The sequence below is a fragment of the Caloenas nicobarica genome, chromosome 1 (assembly GCF_036013445.1).
Source record: "Caloenas nicobarica isolate bCalNic1 chromosome 1, bCalNic1.hap1, whole genome shotgun sequence".
Taxonomy (NCBI): domain Eukaryota; kingdom Metazoa; phylum Chordata; class Aves; order Columbiformes; family Columbidae; genus Caloenas; species Caloenas nicobarica.
The window spans coordinates 213803117-213820879 of record NC_088245.1 but is presented as its reverse complement, the minus strand read 5'-3'; the positions used below and the strand labels follow the sequence as shown (position 1 = coordinate 213820879).

The window sequence follows — 17763 nt, the reverse complement described above, 5'->3', positions numbered from 1 at the left end:
AGGTGCTGGAGCGAGTTGAGAGAAGGGAACGGAGCTGGGGAAGGGGCTGGAGCACAAGTGTGATGGGAGCGGCTGAGGGAGCTGGGGGTTCAGCTGGAGAACAGGAGCTGAGGGGAGACCTTCTGATCTCTGACCTGCCTGAAAGGAGCTTGGAGCCAGGGGGGGTCGGGCTCTGCTCCCCAGGAACAAGCGCCAGGACCAGAGGAAACGGCCTCTAGTTGCGCCAGGGGAGGTTGAGGTTGGATGTGGGGAACAATTTCTTCCCCAAAGGGCTGTGGGGCATTGGAACAGGCTGCCCAGGGCAGTGCTGGAGTCACCATCCCTGGAGGGGTTGGACAGACGGACATGAGGTTCTCAGGACATGGGGCAGTGCCAGGGCTGGGGAACAGTTGGACTCCATGATCTTGAGGGGCTTTTCCAACAAAAATGATTCTATGGTGCCGTAAGCAGGAGGGTTGCATGGCCAAGAGCGATGGGGATGGGGAAGCACACAGCTTCTCCTTGACGTATAAAGAGGTGTCGCCAAACAGAGTGCAGGTACCCCAAATCCCTTGTTCCATCATTCCTTAGGTCTTGCCCAGTTCCCTGTCGCTGACACACACACACCTTTTCTCCTCATTGTGTGGGATCATACCCAGGATCCCACCTTGCCGATGGATTTTGGGAGCCATTTTCATCATCTCAGGGATGCTCAGGCAGAGCTGCCCGCACGGGCAGATTCCTGAGGGAAGGCAGATCCTTCAGGATCTCCTTTCTGCAGCAGGATTTGATGGGAAAGCCACCGGTCAGCTCACCTTTAGCCACTCCATCACCCCATGGAAACCACCTTGGATTGGGAAAGCTCTTCCCCACAAACACAGATGCTCATACTCCAGGTCTCGCTTATCTCAGTGAGGATCATGATTTATTTTTCCTATTTCTGAGCCCAAACACCTATATCTTACTTCTACCAGCACATCATTTGGGTTGTTTCATCGCTGATTTGCTTGTGGCGCTTTGCATCGCTCAGGGAATTCGTGATGCGTGATTGCTCCGAGAAATGCCGGGGGAGTATTTGCTCATGCCCGCCGCTCGAGGTTTTTATCTCAATACTCAATTAATACATTTCCCTTTTCTTGCCAATACTCAGCTGGTTCCTAGTGCATCCAGCTCGCAGTTTCCCAGCGATGCAGATGCTCTGGGGACCAGTCCCAGGCTGTGTTTCTGCCCTGGATGGAGGAGGAATTGCTGTACCTCACTTGGGATAGCTCTAGTATCTTATTTGGGATTTCTCTAGCTCGTTAGCTGGCAGGGCAGATAAACCCTTGAGGAGCCAGAGAACTGCAATGGGTGCCACCAGCTGACCGAAATCCTCCATTTCCCCACAGAAAAGCTTTTTAAGAGACCTCAGCATGCAGCACGATGTCTGAAGGTACCTGGTCATCACGCCGTGAGCATCCTGAGTCGTTCTTTAAGCATCCCCGACCAAGGGAGAAGCAAAATCCACCCAAAACAGCCCCGTTTGTCGGCTGCACCCCAATGCCAGCTCTTTCCTGGAGCTGTAAATCTCTCCTTAAAGCTCGGCCAGGCTTTGTGGAAATGTCAGGTTTCATCAGAAATGTTTCACATGCTTCTTGTTCGGAGAAAAAGTAAGACAAATGACTGCTTAAAAAACTATAGAAGTTCTTTGGCTGCATCTCCCTCTTCAGTGATGCTGCATCTCCCTCTTCAGTGATGCTGCATCTCTCTTTTCAATGATTATTTAACTAATCCAGCCCACCCCTGCCATTAATAACCCTAGTTTTGTAGCAGTGGATGCATTTATTTAATTTGATTTTTTTAAAGTGTGAATACACTTGTTGCTTGTGGAGATCCCGGAGAACGAAGCCCTTAATAAACCTCCTGCACTGATTATTCCGGTGATATTAGGGGCTGAACCACCTTGAGTTATATGGCCTTAACTACCTCCTACCAAAGCAAAGCAAATAAATACCACTAAAATGAAAATTTAGCTCAGACCTTAGACACAGCGCATGGATGCAACGGCTTCTGAACATGCTCCATGTGACTATTAACCCCACAATTGCTCCAACCTCTAAAAAAACATCCGCGTGTCCATCCTTTTGGAGGGCAGAGAAGCACCGAGCTCCCGTTAGCTCGGTGCAAACCTTCGTGCGATGCTCCAAATGGGCAACAGAAACTCCCTTTTGCTTTTATGGTTGAGCTGCTGCAACCCAGAGGTTATTTTCTGGCATTGAGGAAGGTGGGAAGTGGTGCGAGCAACATCTGGCGCAGCTGTATGAGCGGGTGGATGTAGCAGATGAGGGTTGAGCGGGATGCCGACCACAAAACCAGCCTGGTAGAGGATTAATTATTATATTTCCAACACCTGGTCACGACTTTATTGCCATGTAAACTTGGAGTAGAAGAAAAAAAAGGACATTACTGTCAGTGATGATGTTGAGATTCTGCCGAGCTTGTCCCTCACCGTTCGGGTTTGTAAGATACTCGGCTGCTTTGTGGCAAGACCTGAAGACGTGGACCTGTGTGGTCAAAATGGAGAAATTCGGGTGTAAAAGCTCAGAATATACAGCTTGAACTCAATTTATGCCATGAAAACGAGTGTTTTTTAATAAAATATTCTGCACTTAGACACACTATTTACTTTTCGATCATCATCCTTATTTTATTGTCTTTTTTCCCCCTAAATTGTGATTATTATCAGTCTTATAAAGACGTGTAAGTGCAATGGGCAGCTACAAGAGGCAGCTCCATCACGATTTCTCACCCAAGATGAAAACTCCCCTGGGACTCACGTTGAACCCCCAGCACCCCGTGGGTCGGGCTGCAGGGAATCTCCGCTCAAATATAGAAAATGAAACTATTCAGGGCAGAATACAAGTGGAAAAAGTATTGCCATGCATGGTAAGGGGGGGTGACGCATCCATTGAAGGCGTGGTGTCTAAAACGCTTTCAATTTATGATTTATATCTGCACGTGCAAGGGGTTGCGTGCACAGATGAAATTTTGAGATGTTTTAGGAAGAAGCTCCTTCAGGCTGGAGGAATGAGGCGTGAGGTGCAAAACTTTTGCAGGACGACTTGTTTTTGGGGCAGCGAGTTAAAACACCGGGATCTCGGCAGGGCTGGCATTTCACGCCGGTTCAGCGTGATGATTTTATGCTGGGGAAGCAGATCGTTGCACGTTGCACCATTGACTTATGCATCTATCTGGAAAAAAAACGCTCTCCCTCTTGCAAGCTCTGGCTTCCAGGACACAAGCTAATTTTTTCTAATGCTTTTTTCCAGCCTATTTTTCCACCCTCCTGCTTGAATGAAGCATCTTCTGCATCCCCTGAGTGCATCCCATTGCTTTTGCTTGTCCTGGCTTTGAGCACCACGCTGCGTGCAGGAGCTGCAATATATCACATTAATACGTTATTACATACCAATATATTAATTTATATTACATATATTATTAATATTTATGTTAATAATCTATATTAAATAACTACTGCACTCAGTGCTCCCGTCTTCCCAAAGCACTGTCCCAGCCATACATGGATGTGTAAAAAAACGCTTTGGATGCACTTAGAAGTTGCTACTGGGCACGGTTTTGCATGAACACCTTTGGGGTGTGCAGCAAAAAATAGAGATTTGCAATATATACTCACAGCGTCCACTGATGCACCCCGTCTCACTCATCATTTAGAGAAGATTTCCTGGGGAGAATGAGTTAAGACTAATTAGCAGCACTAAATAAACTAATAGCTGGAGGAGAAAGGAGAACTCAAGTTGCATTTTAGGGTTTTTTTAAAGTGTTAAAGATAGTTAAAGTATCTTTAAAAGCGAGGGTTCATTTTCTGGGAGCTGGAGTGAAGCAGTTCATCAATAATAAAGGAGCCGGCGATGGAGCAGCAGCAGCGCTGGAGCGCTTGGGAAAATGGAATTATGAGAAGTGCCTCGCGCTCCGCAAACCGCCCGGTAATTTGCTTAAAGGAAAGATCCAAATGCACTTTAATATTTCAAAGATTTCCTTGCAGCAGATCTAATAAGCCAAGCAAGCTAAGTATGAGGGGGAAAAAAAAAAAAAAGGCAGCATGTCTGAGATGGGGTTTTTAATTCACACCCAGCAAAACATGACATTGCATGGAGGGGAACATCATTTCTGCCTCCTGGGCTCTCCTGCGTCTCACCGGCCTGCAACAGCCAAGGGTTCAGCTTCATTTTATTTCCCTTAGAGTAAAAGCAACCTCCTGCAAAAGGGTCAGGGTTTTGAGTTGGGGTGCTGTGCTCCCCTGGGATGCACCGGGACCTCCAGCTGCTGTCCCCAGGGCCTGAGGGTGACAGTCCCTTGATAAGCTTGAACTCCAGCTCAAGTCTGGCTCTTGCTGCCCTGCTTTGCTCAGGCAACCTGCAAAGTGCCGGAGGGAAGGCGATGGCTGCTGGGGGGGCACAGGCTGTGTCCTGCACCCCAATCCTGCGGTGCATTCGTGCCTTGGAGGTTGGGCCAACACGCAGCGTGACGGTGGGGGCCCTGTGCACCCCCCATGCACCCTGCTGTGCACTATCTGTAACTCTCTGTGCGCCCCCATATGCACAGCGCTGCATCCCCCCCATGCACATCCCTGTAACCCCTGTGCAAACCTTGCACCTCTCTGTGCACCCCCATATGCACAGCGCTGCATCCCCCCCATGCACATCCCTGTAACCCCTGTGCAAACCTTGCACCTCTCTGTGCACACCTTGCACCCTGCTGTGCACCCCCATATGCACAGCGCTGCATCCCCCCCATGCACATCCCTGTAACCCCTGTGCAAACCTTGCACCTCTCTGTGCACACCTTGCACCCTGCTGTGCACCCCCATATGCACAGCGCTGCATCCCCCCCATGCACATCCCTGTAACCCCTGTGCAAACCTTGCACCCCTCTGTGCACCCCCATATGCACAGCGCTGCATTCCCCCCATGCACATCCTTGTAACCCCTGTGCACACCTTGCACCCCTCTGTGCACCCCCATGTGCACAGCGCTGCATCCCCCCCATGCACATCCCTGTAACCCATGTGCACCCCTTGCGCCCCTCTGTGCACCCCCATATGCACAATCTGTAACCCCTGTGCATGCTCTGCACCACCCGGGAGCTCCCTTCACTCCCCTATGCACACCCTACACCCTCCTCTGCAACCTCCCTAAACAAACCCCCGCACCACCCTGCACAGCCACACATTGATGTTCACACCCTGTGCACCCTTTGCACACCCCTGCACCCCACTGTGCACACCCCCTGCACCGCTGTGCACACTCCTATGCACAACCTGTGCCTGCACTTGCACTCTTTTGTGGACAAGCCCTGCGCACACCCTTGTACTCCCTTGTGCACACTGTGCACCGCCATGCGCACCACTACACTCCCTTGTGCAAACTGTGCAACCTCTCTCTTCACACCTCTGCACCCTCTAGTGCACTCCTCGCACCCTCCCTGTGCACACCGCTTCCCCCTGTGCATCCCCGTGCAGACTCTGCAGCCTCTTGTGCACACCTCTGCAACCTCTGTGCACACTTGCACCCTCTTGTGCATCCTTTGCACCCTCCCTATGCACACCCCTGCACTCCCTGGTGCACGCTCTGCACCCACCATGCAGACCCCAGCTCCCCACTGTGCACCCCCTTCATCCTCCTGTGCACGCCCCTGCAGCCCCTATGCACACTCTGCACTCCCTCGTGCACCCCTTCGTGCAAACTCTGCACCCTCCCTGTGCACACACATGGACCCCCTCGTGCACCCTTTGCATCCTCTGTGCACGCCTCTTTGTGCAAACTCTGCACCTGACCTGTGCACACCCTTGGACCCCCTTGTGCACTCCTTCCATCCTCTGTGCAAACCTCTGTGCACCTCTTGTGCAAACGCTGCACACCCTGTGCACTCCCCTGTGACCCTTGTGCACACCCCCCTTGCACACTTTGCACCCACTGTGCATACTCTGCATCCCCCCTGTGCAGACTCCCTGCACACACCTGCAGCCCCTATGCACCCCTTTGTGCAAACTCTGCACCCTCCCTGTGCACAACCCTGCACTGTCCTTGTGTGTACCCCTGCACCCGCTTGTGCAAAACCCACATCCCCTCTGCACCCCCTGGCACCCCCCTGTGCACACATTGCACCCTCCCTGTGCACTCCCCGTGCACAACCAGTGCACAGCCCTGCAGCCCCTGTGCACCCCCCCGTGCATATCTCTGCGTCCCTTGTGCACCCCTGTGTACGCCCCTGCACGCTCTGTATCTTCCTCGTGCACACTGTGTGCACACCCCTGCACTCCCAGGTGCACACCCCTGCAGCACCCCTTGCATGTCCCCATGCACCCCCTGCATCCCCCCGTGCACCCTCCTGCATCTCCCTGTGCACACCCTGCACCCCGCTTTGCACACAGTGCACCCCCCCGCCGTGCACTCCCTGCATCCCCCGTGTGCACCACTGCACCGCTCGCATCTTCCCTGTACACATTCTGTGCACATCCTGTGCACAACCCCTGCACCCCCCCGTGCACATCCCTGCAGCCCCTGTGCACACCGTGCACCCCCCCGTGCACACCACTGCGCCACCTGCATCTTCCCTGTACACACTGTGCACCCCATGCATGCCCCCGTGCACACTCCGTGCATACCCCTGCACCCCCCCCGTGCACACCCCGTGCATTACCCTGCAAAACCCACACCACCCCTTGCACACCCCTACAGCCCCTGTGCATCTCCTGTGCACGCTCCCCCCTCCAGCCCCGCCGTGTGCCCACCCGTGCACCCCCCTGTGCACACTCACTGCATCTCCCTGCATCCACCCCGTGCGCACCCCTGCGCCCCTCCCTACACACTCCATGCACACCCCTCCACGCCCCGTGCACACTCCGTGCATACCCCTGCACCCCCCGTGCACACCCTTGCAAAACCCACACCACCCCTTGCACACCCCTACAGCCCCTGTGCATCCCCCGTGCACACTCCCCACCTCCCGCATCCCCTGTATGCCCAACCCGTTCACACCCCCGTAGCCCCCCGTGCACACTCTGTGCACACACCCGCACCCCTCCGTGCACCGCCCTGCATACTCCGTGCACTCCCCCCACACCCCCCATGCACCCCCCTGTGCACACTCCATGCACACCCTTGCATCCCCCCCCGTGCACACTCCATGCACACCCTTGCACCCCTCCGTGCCCCCCCCGCACCCCCCCGTGCACACTCTATGCACACCCTTGCACCCCCTCGTGCACTCCCCTGCACATCCCTGCACTCCCCCGTGCACACTCCATGCACACCCCCTTGCACACGCCGTGCATACCCCTGCACCCCCTTGTGCACACTCCATGCGCACCCTTGCACCCCCCCGTGCACACTCCATGCACACGCCTGCACCCCCCCGTGCACACTCCATGCACACCCCCTTGCACACGCCGTGCATACCCCTGCACCCCCCCGTGCACACTCTATGCACACCCTTGCACCCCCCCGTGCACACTCCATGCACATCCCCGTGCACACGCCGTGCATACCCCTGCACCCCCCGTGCACACTCCATGCGCACCCTTGCACCCCCCCGTGCACCCCCCTGCACATCCCTGCACCCCTCCGTGCACACTCCCTGCACCCCCCGCACCCCCGTGCACCCCCGTGCACCCCCCGTGCACGCCCGTGCACAGTCCCCGCACCCCCCGCGCCCCCCCGTGCACACACAGTCCGCCCGCACCGCGCCCCCCAGCGGCCGCCGCGGGCGCTGACACCGGCGCGGGCGGGGCGCGGCGCGGCGGACACGCCCCCTCCGCTCTCCCCGTGTGTCTCCCCTCCCCTCTATGGCGGCCGCTCTGGGCGGCTGGAGCGCGAGGCCGCGGGCGGGGCGGGCGGTTGGCGCGCGCGCGTCCCCTCAGCGGGGCGCTCCCGAGCCGCGCTCCGCTTTTATATCTCCTCCTTTTCCTTTTTTTTTTTTTTTTAATTTTCGAAGTCGTTCCCCCCCCCCCGCCCCGCCTCACCTCAGCTCTCTCCCCGCCTTCCCTCCGCCGCCTCCTTTCCCCTCCCCGCTTCCCCAGGGCCGGGACTCGGGGCGCCGCTCGGTGCCCGCCCGCCGCTGCCCGTGAGGAGGAGGCGGCCGCTCCAACCCCCCCCTTCCCCTCCTCCACCCCCGCTCCTCCCGCCGGCCGCGACTCGCCCCGAAGCGGGAGGGAACCGCTCGCTGCCCGCTCCTCCTCCTCCTCCTGCAGCGGGGGCCGCATCCTGCTGCCGGGGGGGGGATTGATGTGGAGACCCAGCGCAGCACCATGCAGCCCCCGCCGAGGAAGGTGAGGGGGGCGAGGGGGCTTGTGTGGAGGTTGGGGGGGGGGCGGCTGAGTGGGTGACTGCTGTGGGGGTGTGGGGAGGGCTGAGGGGGTTTGGGGGCGCGGGGGGGGGGTGTGTCTGGGTGAAGGAGCGTTGGGGGGGAAGGGGGTGAGGGGGGAATTGGGGGTGACGGGGGGGTGTTGGAAATCGGACATGGTGGGGGAGATGGGCAGTGGAGGCGGGAGGTGCGGGGGGGGCGGTGGGTGTTGGGCCCCCCGTGGCCAGTGGAGGTTGTTGAGATGACGGAGAGCGACGGCCGGGGAGGGCCGGTCAGGGGCCGCAGAGGCGGCTCGGACAGCCCGTGCCATTGCGGGCTGCTGCCAGCTGCGTTTTGGGGAGGGGAGGGGGGTTTAGCTACTGTAGTTGACACCAACAGCCACGGGTTGGTTGTCTTGGAGGAGAAGGTCACGTCTGGGGTTGATGCGGGGTATCCCGGCGTGGATCAGCAGCCAAAAATGTGCAGCATCTGTGTGATGGGAACAAGCTGCCGATGCGGCGGGGAGGCGTTTTTGTGTCCGTGGGAATACGGGGTGCTTTGCATTGGGGTGGAAGGAGGAACGTAGATTTGGGGGGGAAAAAAAAAAAAAAAAAAAAGGCTGTTCCGAGCGTGGCTTGTCTGTGTAGACAGGTTGTTATCTGGGAGGCTTGAGCTGTGGTGAGGTCTTGAGCTATATCTAAGTATTGATACATGGAGAGATGTATTGATTAGTTGTTTCGAGGGTTGTGTGTGGCGAGAAAGGGGGAACCAGGGATGGCGAAGCAGGTCTCAGAGTGGAGAAGCTGCTGCTTTATGGGCACCATGGAAAGGGGTTTTGCGATTTTTTTTTTTTTTTTAAATTTTTTTTTTTGCCTGTTCTTTATTCTTCGCCCCGTTGCCCGATGAGGCTGCTTTGGGCTGTAATCGTTGACGATCTGATCATCACAGCTCAGCATAGATGTTGGAGATTTCATGTGCCATGTTGAGGTTTCTTGGTCAGGAGAGGAGATTGCAGGGGGTTTGTGAGGTGGAGAACTGTATAATAGTGGCTGGGAGGGGAGGAAGGTTGGAGAGGGAGCGTAAACAGAAATCCCTTGTCATCCCCCGTGCTCCCCAGTAGCCCTGGCAGGCAGCTGCACCCAACATCTCTCCTTGGCTCATTCCTGCCCCTCGACCTCTTGTTTTGTGGCTGGACTCTGCTTTTGTTAATTCTTATTTCTATTTTAGTTTGCATTTGGCGGCTTATTTATCTTACGTGCGTGTCATTCTTTGCCTATATTATTTCATGTGAGATTATTTCCATTACATAGGTCATGTGTGTGGGTTTATTTATTTTGAGTAGGGTTTTTTCGTATACAGATAAAAATGCTGAAAGTTCGTGTTGAAGATAGACGCTTTTTCTCCTTGAGCTTAGGGACATACATGTGATTTTTTGGTATCATGTGAAAAACTCATCTTTATATAATGTGCTTAAGGGGTGCTTGTTGCTGGAGGATTGTTTTCAGAGTTAGAATCGAGGAGGCTTTTGCTCTCTGGTGAGATCTGGGTTTTATTTTGCCTGGCTAGTGAAGAAGAGGGAGATATGTGTTTTCTTCCTCTCTGAATTTTTCATCTCTCTTCCCTCATTACAGTGACTGTTTGGCATTTCTGTCCTCATGAATGCATAATGTCTTCAGATATGCTGGTGATCATTTTTTAGGCCGACACACGGATTCCCTGTGATCACTAGAGGGCTTAAATGCCGAGACCTGTTGTTTTATAAAAACAAGAACAAAACAACCCCAAGGTTAGCTTCCACAATCAAATAATTGCTGATACCTATGCCAGTGGTGATACCTGCTGCTTACCAAGGAGGTTCCCAAAGTGTTGACATTTTAACTTCGTGATCACAAGGTTCAAAGGAAAATACACCAATACTAAAAAATGTAAGGCAAACATTCTAAAGCCTTTTATAGAGGGCTCTTTTCATCTGATGCATAATCAAAAAACAACTTGATGTTTAACCTATCTTTAAATTATAGCGATTGTAGGACAGTTTAATACATTTCAGAACTGCATGACTTGTATTGAAATGCTAAATGTTTACACTATATTTCCCCGCTCTGTGGCCTGCATTTTATTTTATTTCTTTTTTAGTAGGCAAAACTCTTCTATTGCACACAAACTACCCTCTGAGCTTTCAGAATAAAATTTCACTTTCGTTAATGGTTGGGTATAAGTGTGAGATTCTTGCTATCTGCTGGGGTGCCAGCACATACTGAAATCATCTTTTCTGAATGTTGCGTTAGGGTTAAACCACACTCCTAACTCTGTGTTTGAATTTGCTACTGAAACGTGCAATTTCACAATAGGTGAAGGATGTGAATTGTATGGTTTTTTTCGTGTTGAAGTTTGACTTAAACTCTGCAGAAAATATATGTGGTCTGTGGGTTTTTTTTTGTAGGTGAAAGTTACACAAGAGCTGAAAAACATTCAGGTTGAGCAGATGACAAAACTTCAGGCCAAGCATCAGGCAGAATGTGAGCTACTTGAAGATATCAGGTAAGGTTACAGAAAATGCTACCAAAATTCCTTTAACATCCAGCTTTTGGAAGAACATTTGAGTTACAAAACTTCAGGAACTGACGATGGAATTTCCTCTTTGGATTTCCTGCTTTTAGGCTGTTAAAGTTTTGACACAGCTGGAAATTATAACTGGAGCTAACACAATGCAAACCATTTTTTCTTCTCTTTAGTGGGGGAAATGTTGAAAAAACAAAGTCACAAACAACATACAAAAGGTGTTGGTCTCTTCAGCAATGTTTCTCTATATAATAGACTAAGACTTTGATTTACCAGTTGTAAAAGGCTGCTAAAAGTGTTAAAATACTTCAAACCACTGATGATTTATGTCTCTCTGGTGGTAGTTTTGACCAGCACTTTTAAATAGACTTTTTACCAGAAACTTTTAAGAAGATATTTGCATTTATTATTTAAAACTCTGCACAGGCAAACCTACATGACATCAATTGGGGAGGGGTTTATTATTCATTTTACCTAATGTGATTGATTCTCTTGAAATTAAAAGTTTGCTTTTAACAAAGTAACGGTGGTGGTGGGTACCTGTCATTACATGGAGGATTAATCGTTCCATTTGGAGAGGATCAATTTCGAGGATGGTTCTTCTGTGAAATGCTCGGCAGTGAGTCCTGCTCTTTTTGGCAGTGTGTAGTCCACCCATTAATTATTTAAATGAGATTTCTCGCTGTATATTTGTCTATAAAATGCAAATGTGTTAACTTGGACAGATGACGTACTGTTTTCTCACGGTGTCCTGCCTTCATAAATCAGAATGTCGAGGTTTGAGCCTTCTCTGTTTTTCTTCTGTGGGTGTTGAAACAGGTTTTTTTGTACGGGAAAGATCACAGCTTTCGTTTCCTTAGATTAAAATGAGTGGCTGTGCACTGTTTAACTAGCAAATGCTGAGTAATAAGTAACAGACTGATCCAAGAAATTTTTTTCCTTCTAGATAGAAGCTTATTTTTAGACCATCTTGGCCAGGTACTGCTGCTCTCGTCCAGGTTTTGTGAGCGTTTCCTATTTTTCAGGAGCTCGTAATTACTTCAGCCTGTATTCTGCTGAGAGATGTTGTAAGCATTATTAGCCTGTGGATACAAAACCGGGAAAACAAGTGAAAAAGCTGGCCTAAAATACTTTTCTTTAACGTAACCGAATTCCTACAGTTAATTTAATTTGTAAATTTTAATGTTATGGCTTAAGAAGCTGGGTTAATGTATGTAATTCACTAACGGTCCCTAAATGTACAGAGCTGCTGTTCAGCATTCTTGTTGCGAGCAATCTGCGTTGGCAGAATCGCCACGTGGATTTACAGATTAAACATTCTTTAAACATGGCATGATGTGATGGGATATGACAGCTCCGTCGTGTCGATGATTTGTTCAGATATCAGCTCACAGAATAAGAGAGAATGAGAGGATTTTCGCTTAAAAACATTGGCTGAAAATGGGACAAAAAAAAAAAAGATCTTTGTTTTTAATGCAGAGGCCTTTTAATTGCACGTGACGGAGGAGCTGAGCTTTGAGGACTCGGTGGCGGTGACGCTGCGCCGGTTGGCGTGTGACACTCGGGGGAGAAGTTGGGTGTCACCCTCGTCATCCCGTTCCTCCTGTATTTATGACCGTATTCAGGATATTCAGCCACCGTGATGCCGGAGCGTTCCAGAAAGCTTTCGCTCGTTGGAACCACACACAGCATCTTTTTGTCTCTGGAAGGAGGAATTATTTTTATAGAAAGCACCCTGCTGTTTTCTGAAAGTTTTAAATTTGAACTGAGCGCTGTTTGTTTATCAAGATGTGAGCAAGTTTGGGTCGCTTTGTAGCATTGTTGGAGCTTTCAGGCTCAACTTTGTGCTCTTTATGCTACTTAGAATTCTACAAACTTAACTACTGCAGTGGCAATAAGAAACTCTGAATACATGGTTTGCAAGCTAGTGATTAAGAATGCATATTTTAAAATGTTAAATTATTACACATAACTACTGTATTTGTTAGCACATACATGCAAGCATTCGAATCACATACGCAATACTTCTAACCCATAGTGTTTGTATAGGATTTAAAACTCTTTAATTACATTTTTTTGTATATAATTTCAGCTCAGTTTGGTATACAACTAAAAAAAATAAGTGATACAAGGAAAAGATCAGACAATTCTCTTAGGAGTGCTAATAGAATACATCCATTGTCTAGTATTTTAGCAGATGATTTTTGGCAGCCTACCAGATCGTAAGCATACTTGCCATTCCGACAGCTTTGATATCTTTATGCAGAACTGAGCGCTGCTTTAAATGTTTGTAGTTTGAAGGCTTAAACAATGTCATTTGGAGAAGACAAAGACTGAACTACTCTTTCTTCCAAACAAGATTCTTTTTGGTCAGGGCTGAGGCATATAGGAGAAAACTACGTTTTCTCCAGCCTCTCTGCATATACTTCATCTCCTTGAGGGCTGTACATAAACAAACCCACCATGTTTATTTAAATCTAATTTTTTTCTTCTTTTTAAGTGATAATACAGTGTTTTGTATGCAAGGATGTAGATTCAGGTCCTGGAGGCCGCGAAGAAAACTCAGCATGTTTTGCTTGGGACTTGACAGAACTATGTGCTGGAAGTTGGGTGAAAATGTTTCCTGGGAGATAGATGACTTTTGACACAACGTAAAATTCTAATATCCGTTTAAAAAAAAAATCAAATATCCAGTGCAAGCTTACAAACTGTGTTTTCCTCCCCTCTTCCTCCCCTCTTCCTCCCCTCTTCCTCCCCTCTTCCTCCCCTCTTCCTCCCCTCTTCCTCCCCTCTTCCTCCCCTCTTCCTCCCCTCTTCCTCCCCTCTTCCTCCCCTCTTCCTCCCCTCTTCCTCCCCTCTTCCTCCCCTCTTCCTCCCCTCTTCCTCCCCTCTTCCTCCCCTCTTCCTCCCCTCTTCCTCCCCTCTTCCTCCCCTCTTCCTCCCCTCTTCCTCCCCTCTTCCTCCCCTCTTCCTCCCCTCTTCCTCCCCTCTTCCTCCCCTCTTCCTCCCCTCTTCCTCCCCTCTTCCTCCCCTCTTCCTCCCCTCTTCCTCCCCTCTTCCTCCCCTCTTCCTCCCCTCTTCCTCCCCTCTTCCTCCCCTCTTTTTTTTCTCTTCCTCCCCTCTTCCTCCCCTCTTTTTTTTCTCTTCCTCCCCTCTTCCTCCCCTCTTCCTCCCCTCTTTTTTTTCTCTTCCTCCCCTCTTTTTTTTCTCTTCCTCCCCTCTTTTTTTTCTCTTCCTCTCTCCTTTTCTGAAGCTTAGTAGCTGTAAAGCTGAAGTATCTTTTCATGACTTTGACAAGACTATAATAAAAAATGTGTTTTGAAATGTGTTAGCAAATAGGTTTTAAAATACGCGTCTGTGTTTATAATATCTGTTTGGCTCTTTGCATTACATTTCTTCCTACTTGGTGACTGGGGAATTTGTGGAACAAGTGATTCAGGATGCTTTTAGGATCCTTGGCTCCATTTTAGGCATGACATATGTTTATCTTCTATAGATCACATGCTGGCATTACTATAAAAAGATTGTCTTTCTGTGACTGTGATGGAGACAAGGTTTTTTTCCCCCTGAAAAGTCAATTTTGCTTGTTGCTGTGAACCAGAAATCCTTCAAAGTCGCTTTATGGCTAGAAGTTCTTCTACACTCCATCCACACCTGGCTGCTTTTAGGCAGCACGTTAATTTTTTATTTTTTCCCAGGGGCCAACTGGGTTATGAATGGCTGAATTTATCAGAGGTGTTGGCAATTTTTATAGATTTTATATTGGTTTTAAAGATTGCCTTATGTGTTTGGTGGTAGTAATTAAGTCCCATGGAGTGGTCTGAAATTACCCTTAGTTTGCTACGACATAGGCTTTCCTTTTGCTGCGTACACGTCTGCAAAACTGTAAAGAACTCTGTGTGATGCACATTGAATTTGGTATTTCTTTTATGTATTTATATGCTATAGAATTATAAACTCGTTAGGTGATAGTTGCTTTACCTTGAGTGTTATCTCCAGGCCTGCTTTGCAAAGGAACTTTATATGCCTTTACAGTTTTTGTTAATGCATTCTGAAATATTTTTTTTTTTAACCTTCTTTGCTTTCATGTTTTGCCAGAGAGAATGAGCTGGTGGTTTTATGGCTGTTTTAATCTGTTTTAAAGTCTGGGTTGCTGCTGAGGGGCCCAGCTCTGCTTGCCAGCTATTCCTACCATCTCCCCGTAGGAGACGTGAGGATTAGGGAGCTCACCCGCCCCAAATCAAACCTTCCTTGACTTTTCTCCCCAAAAGGGACAATTTTAGGATATAAACCTGTGTCGATCTTACGCTACTTCCTGATTTTTAAGTTGGTGTACTATACAGTGTGTTGAAAATATAATAGATGCAAAGATTGTGTGATTTCTGGCTGAAATGGAACAGCAATACAGTCCTTTCGTTTGTCGGGTCCTGAATTCGGTTTGGCGTCACTTTCAGCTAAATTCATAGTGTAAAAGGCATTGCCAAAATCACAGACTCAAAATCTTTGTGTGCTCCTGATACGGATGCAGAGATCTGTACAGATCTCTCCTTCTGTTTCTTTCCCTCTTCTGTCCTTGTGGTTTCTCCCTCCATACTTTTTCTTATTTAAAATACCTTCTCACTGTCCAGTCTAGCATATAATGCAGTGTAATGTATCTTATAAATTCATTCTATCTTTTTTTTTTTTGGTACAGCTACATTGTCCTCTCACTCTATTTCTGTGTCATTTGCCTTTCTCCTTCTGTTGCTTTTGTGTGGTGTTTTCTATCTTCCATCCTCTCATCCAAAGCTCTGCCCTCTCAAGATATTTCTCTCCTTCCAATTTGTCAACTTTATTTTTTGATTTTTTTCCTCCCATATTCTTCACCTCTCCCCTAGTCCTTTCTTCAGCCAATTCTCAGCTTGTGGATTTTAATTAGTTCTTGGGCATCACCTCTATTTCTGAGATGCTTTTGTATTTAGTGTCCAGCGGTACCGCTTACACCTGCTGGGTTTGTGAAGCCTCTGTGTTTTATTCGCTAAGTGGGCAGATTTTCTGGTGGGTTTTCTTTAACAATCTGAGCCCTTTCTGGTTTCAGATGCCGTTGTCTCGTCACTTGATTCTGCTCTGCTGAGACGTAGCAGGTTCCATGTGGAGTATGTGGATGAGGGAAGAGGGAACTTCCTGGGGATTTGTGTTTATGTCCCCAGTATGAGGACAGAGTAATTCAACATCTCTAACTCAGTGTCTAATTCCTGTTATAACAAGCCTGAGTAAACAGTACAGATATTTAAAAAAAAAAAAGTAAAATATGAATGAATATGTATCCGTAGATAGCTAGTTGCTGCTAGTTTTAACGTGTCATTTTCTGTGTTGAATTATGCTCCACTTCATAAACCTGCTTGTAACCTTTTGCTCTGAATATACTTTCTACTTTCTGGGGGAATTTGACTACACTTCTGTAATCTCACTGATGATGTTGGTGGGTTCGTGATAAGGTTTACGGCAGCTTTGGCTGCGAGTCAAGCCACGGAAGTCGAAACTAAACTGCAGTTCCAATTTTAAATGCAGCAAATCTAATATAGCAACTACAACGCAGATCGCTTAACAGAGACTGTGTTAGGGAAGAGTCTCATCACAGTATGGGTAGTGCTGCAGAAGGATGAGTAAAACTGTAAAAGAATGTGTATTTATATGTGTATATAGCCATAGATAGTAGGATGCCAGAAGAGATTCTGAAAAATGATGAGAAAGCTTTATTTTTGTGTCCTGAGGCACAGCGGTAGTGAGGAGTTTACCTTTTTTCCCAATTTTTTTCCGGTCTCCAGCTGCAGGGAATGCACTTTGTTTGGATATTCCTGAACCCCGTGTTGGGTTCCAGAGCATGTTTGCCTCTGACTAGTGGGTATCTGATAAGGCTTTTTAAATTTTATTTAATTCCTGTTCAGAACCTCCTCTCTGCAGTCACTGGGAGGTTTCTATAAGATCATCTTTTTTCCCTTATCCTCTCAGAAACTCGTCCTTCATCGCCACCTTTCCTTTTTTCTCCAAGGTCATTCACTCCATTCAGCACGCGTGATGCTCGCCCCTTGTGTTCAGGGATTTATTGAAGTAGGAGCAGAGTGATTTCCGCCCCCCCCCCCCCCCCCCGCCCTTACAGGCTCTGAAATCTGCAACCTGCCAATGTGAAAGACAGCGGAATAATTAAAAAACTCATGGAAACTGTGTGCACAATATTGTTTTAGTCTGGCTTTGACTCACACTTGAAAAGGTAACTGGTAGGTCTAGAGGCTTAATTTTTGTTTCTTTAAAGCTTGCAGTTTTCTTAGGCGTTAACGACATTTTATTTCCTCTTGGGCTGATCTTTCTCATCACTAGTGAGTATTGTCAGTTCATTTGTAATCTTCTTTTTCCCCAAAACTCTGTTAATTAGTTGAGGACACGCAGCAGAATTCTTTGCTATGACACTAAATATGCAGAAATTTTGGGAAAAGTAGGTGGCGTTACTTTTGAATAATATAAAGATGCCACAGAATTTGTGGTCTGGGCACGTTACCTGTAATTAGGTCTTTAATGAGATGCTCGCATTCTTGACAGAATTAAAATCTGGTGATGTTTTGAGTGGAACTGTTTGAGGGAAGCTTGGAATGTATTTAAAAAAAATGTTGCCTACTGGGTGTGGAAGTCCAAGTTTTGAGTGGAAAAAAGAAAAAGTTTCAGTATAAACATGGCCACAGTGTAATGATTCAGGCCTCTCTTGGCACACGGAAATCAAGAAATGAACCACACTCCGTCATTTTTTATTTTAAATCCCTAACAGAAAAAAGTAATGGATCTCCCATTTCAATATTTCTGAGTAGCTTTATAGTTTTTGGTTAACTGATGGAGGTTTATTTTTGATGA

The 17763-nt window shown here is 48.6% G+C and overlaps 1 protein-coding gene across 1 annotated transcript in view; it reads left to right on the top strand.

Moving 5' to 3' along the window:
* Positions 1-8020: 8020 nt before the first annotated feature.
* FCHSD2 (FCH and double SH3 domains 2) overlaps positions 8021-17763 on the top strand; it is a 162993-nt gene continuing 153250 nt past the window's right edge. Inside the window, exons 1-2 of the mRNA XM_065658161.1 lie at positions 8021-8305; positions 10763-10860. Of these exons, the coding sequence (XP_065514233.1) occupies positions 8285-8305; positions 10763-10860 (119 nt within the window). The 5' untranslated portion in view covers positions 8021-8284. The remainder of the gene's footprint in view (positions 8306-10762; positions 10861-17763) is intronic.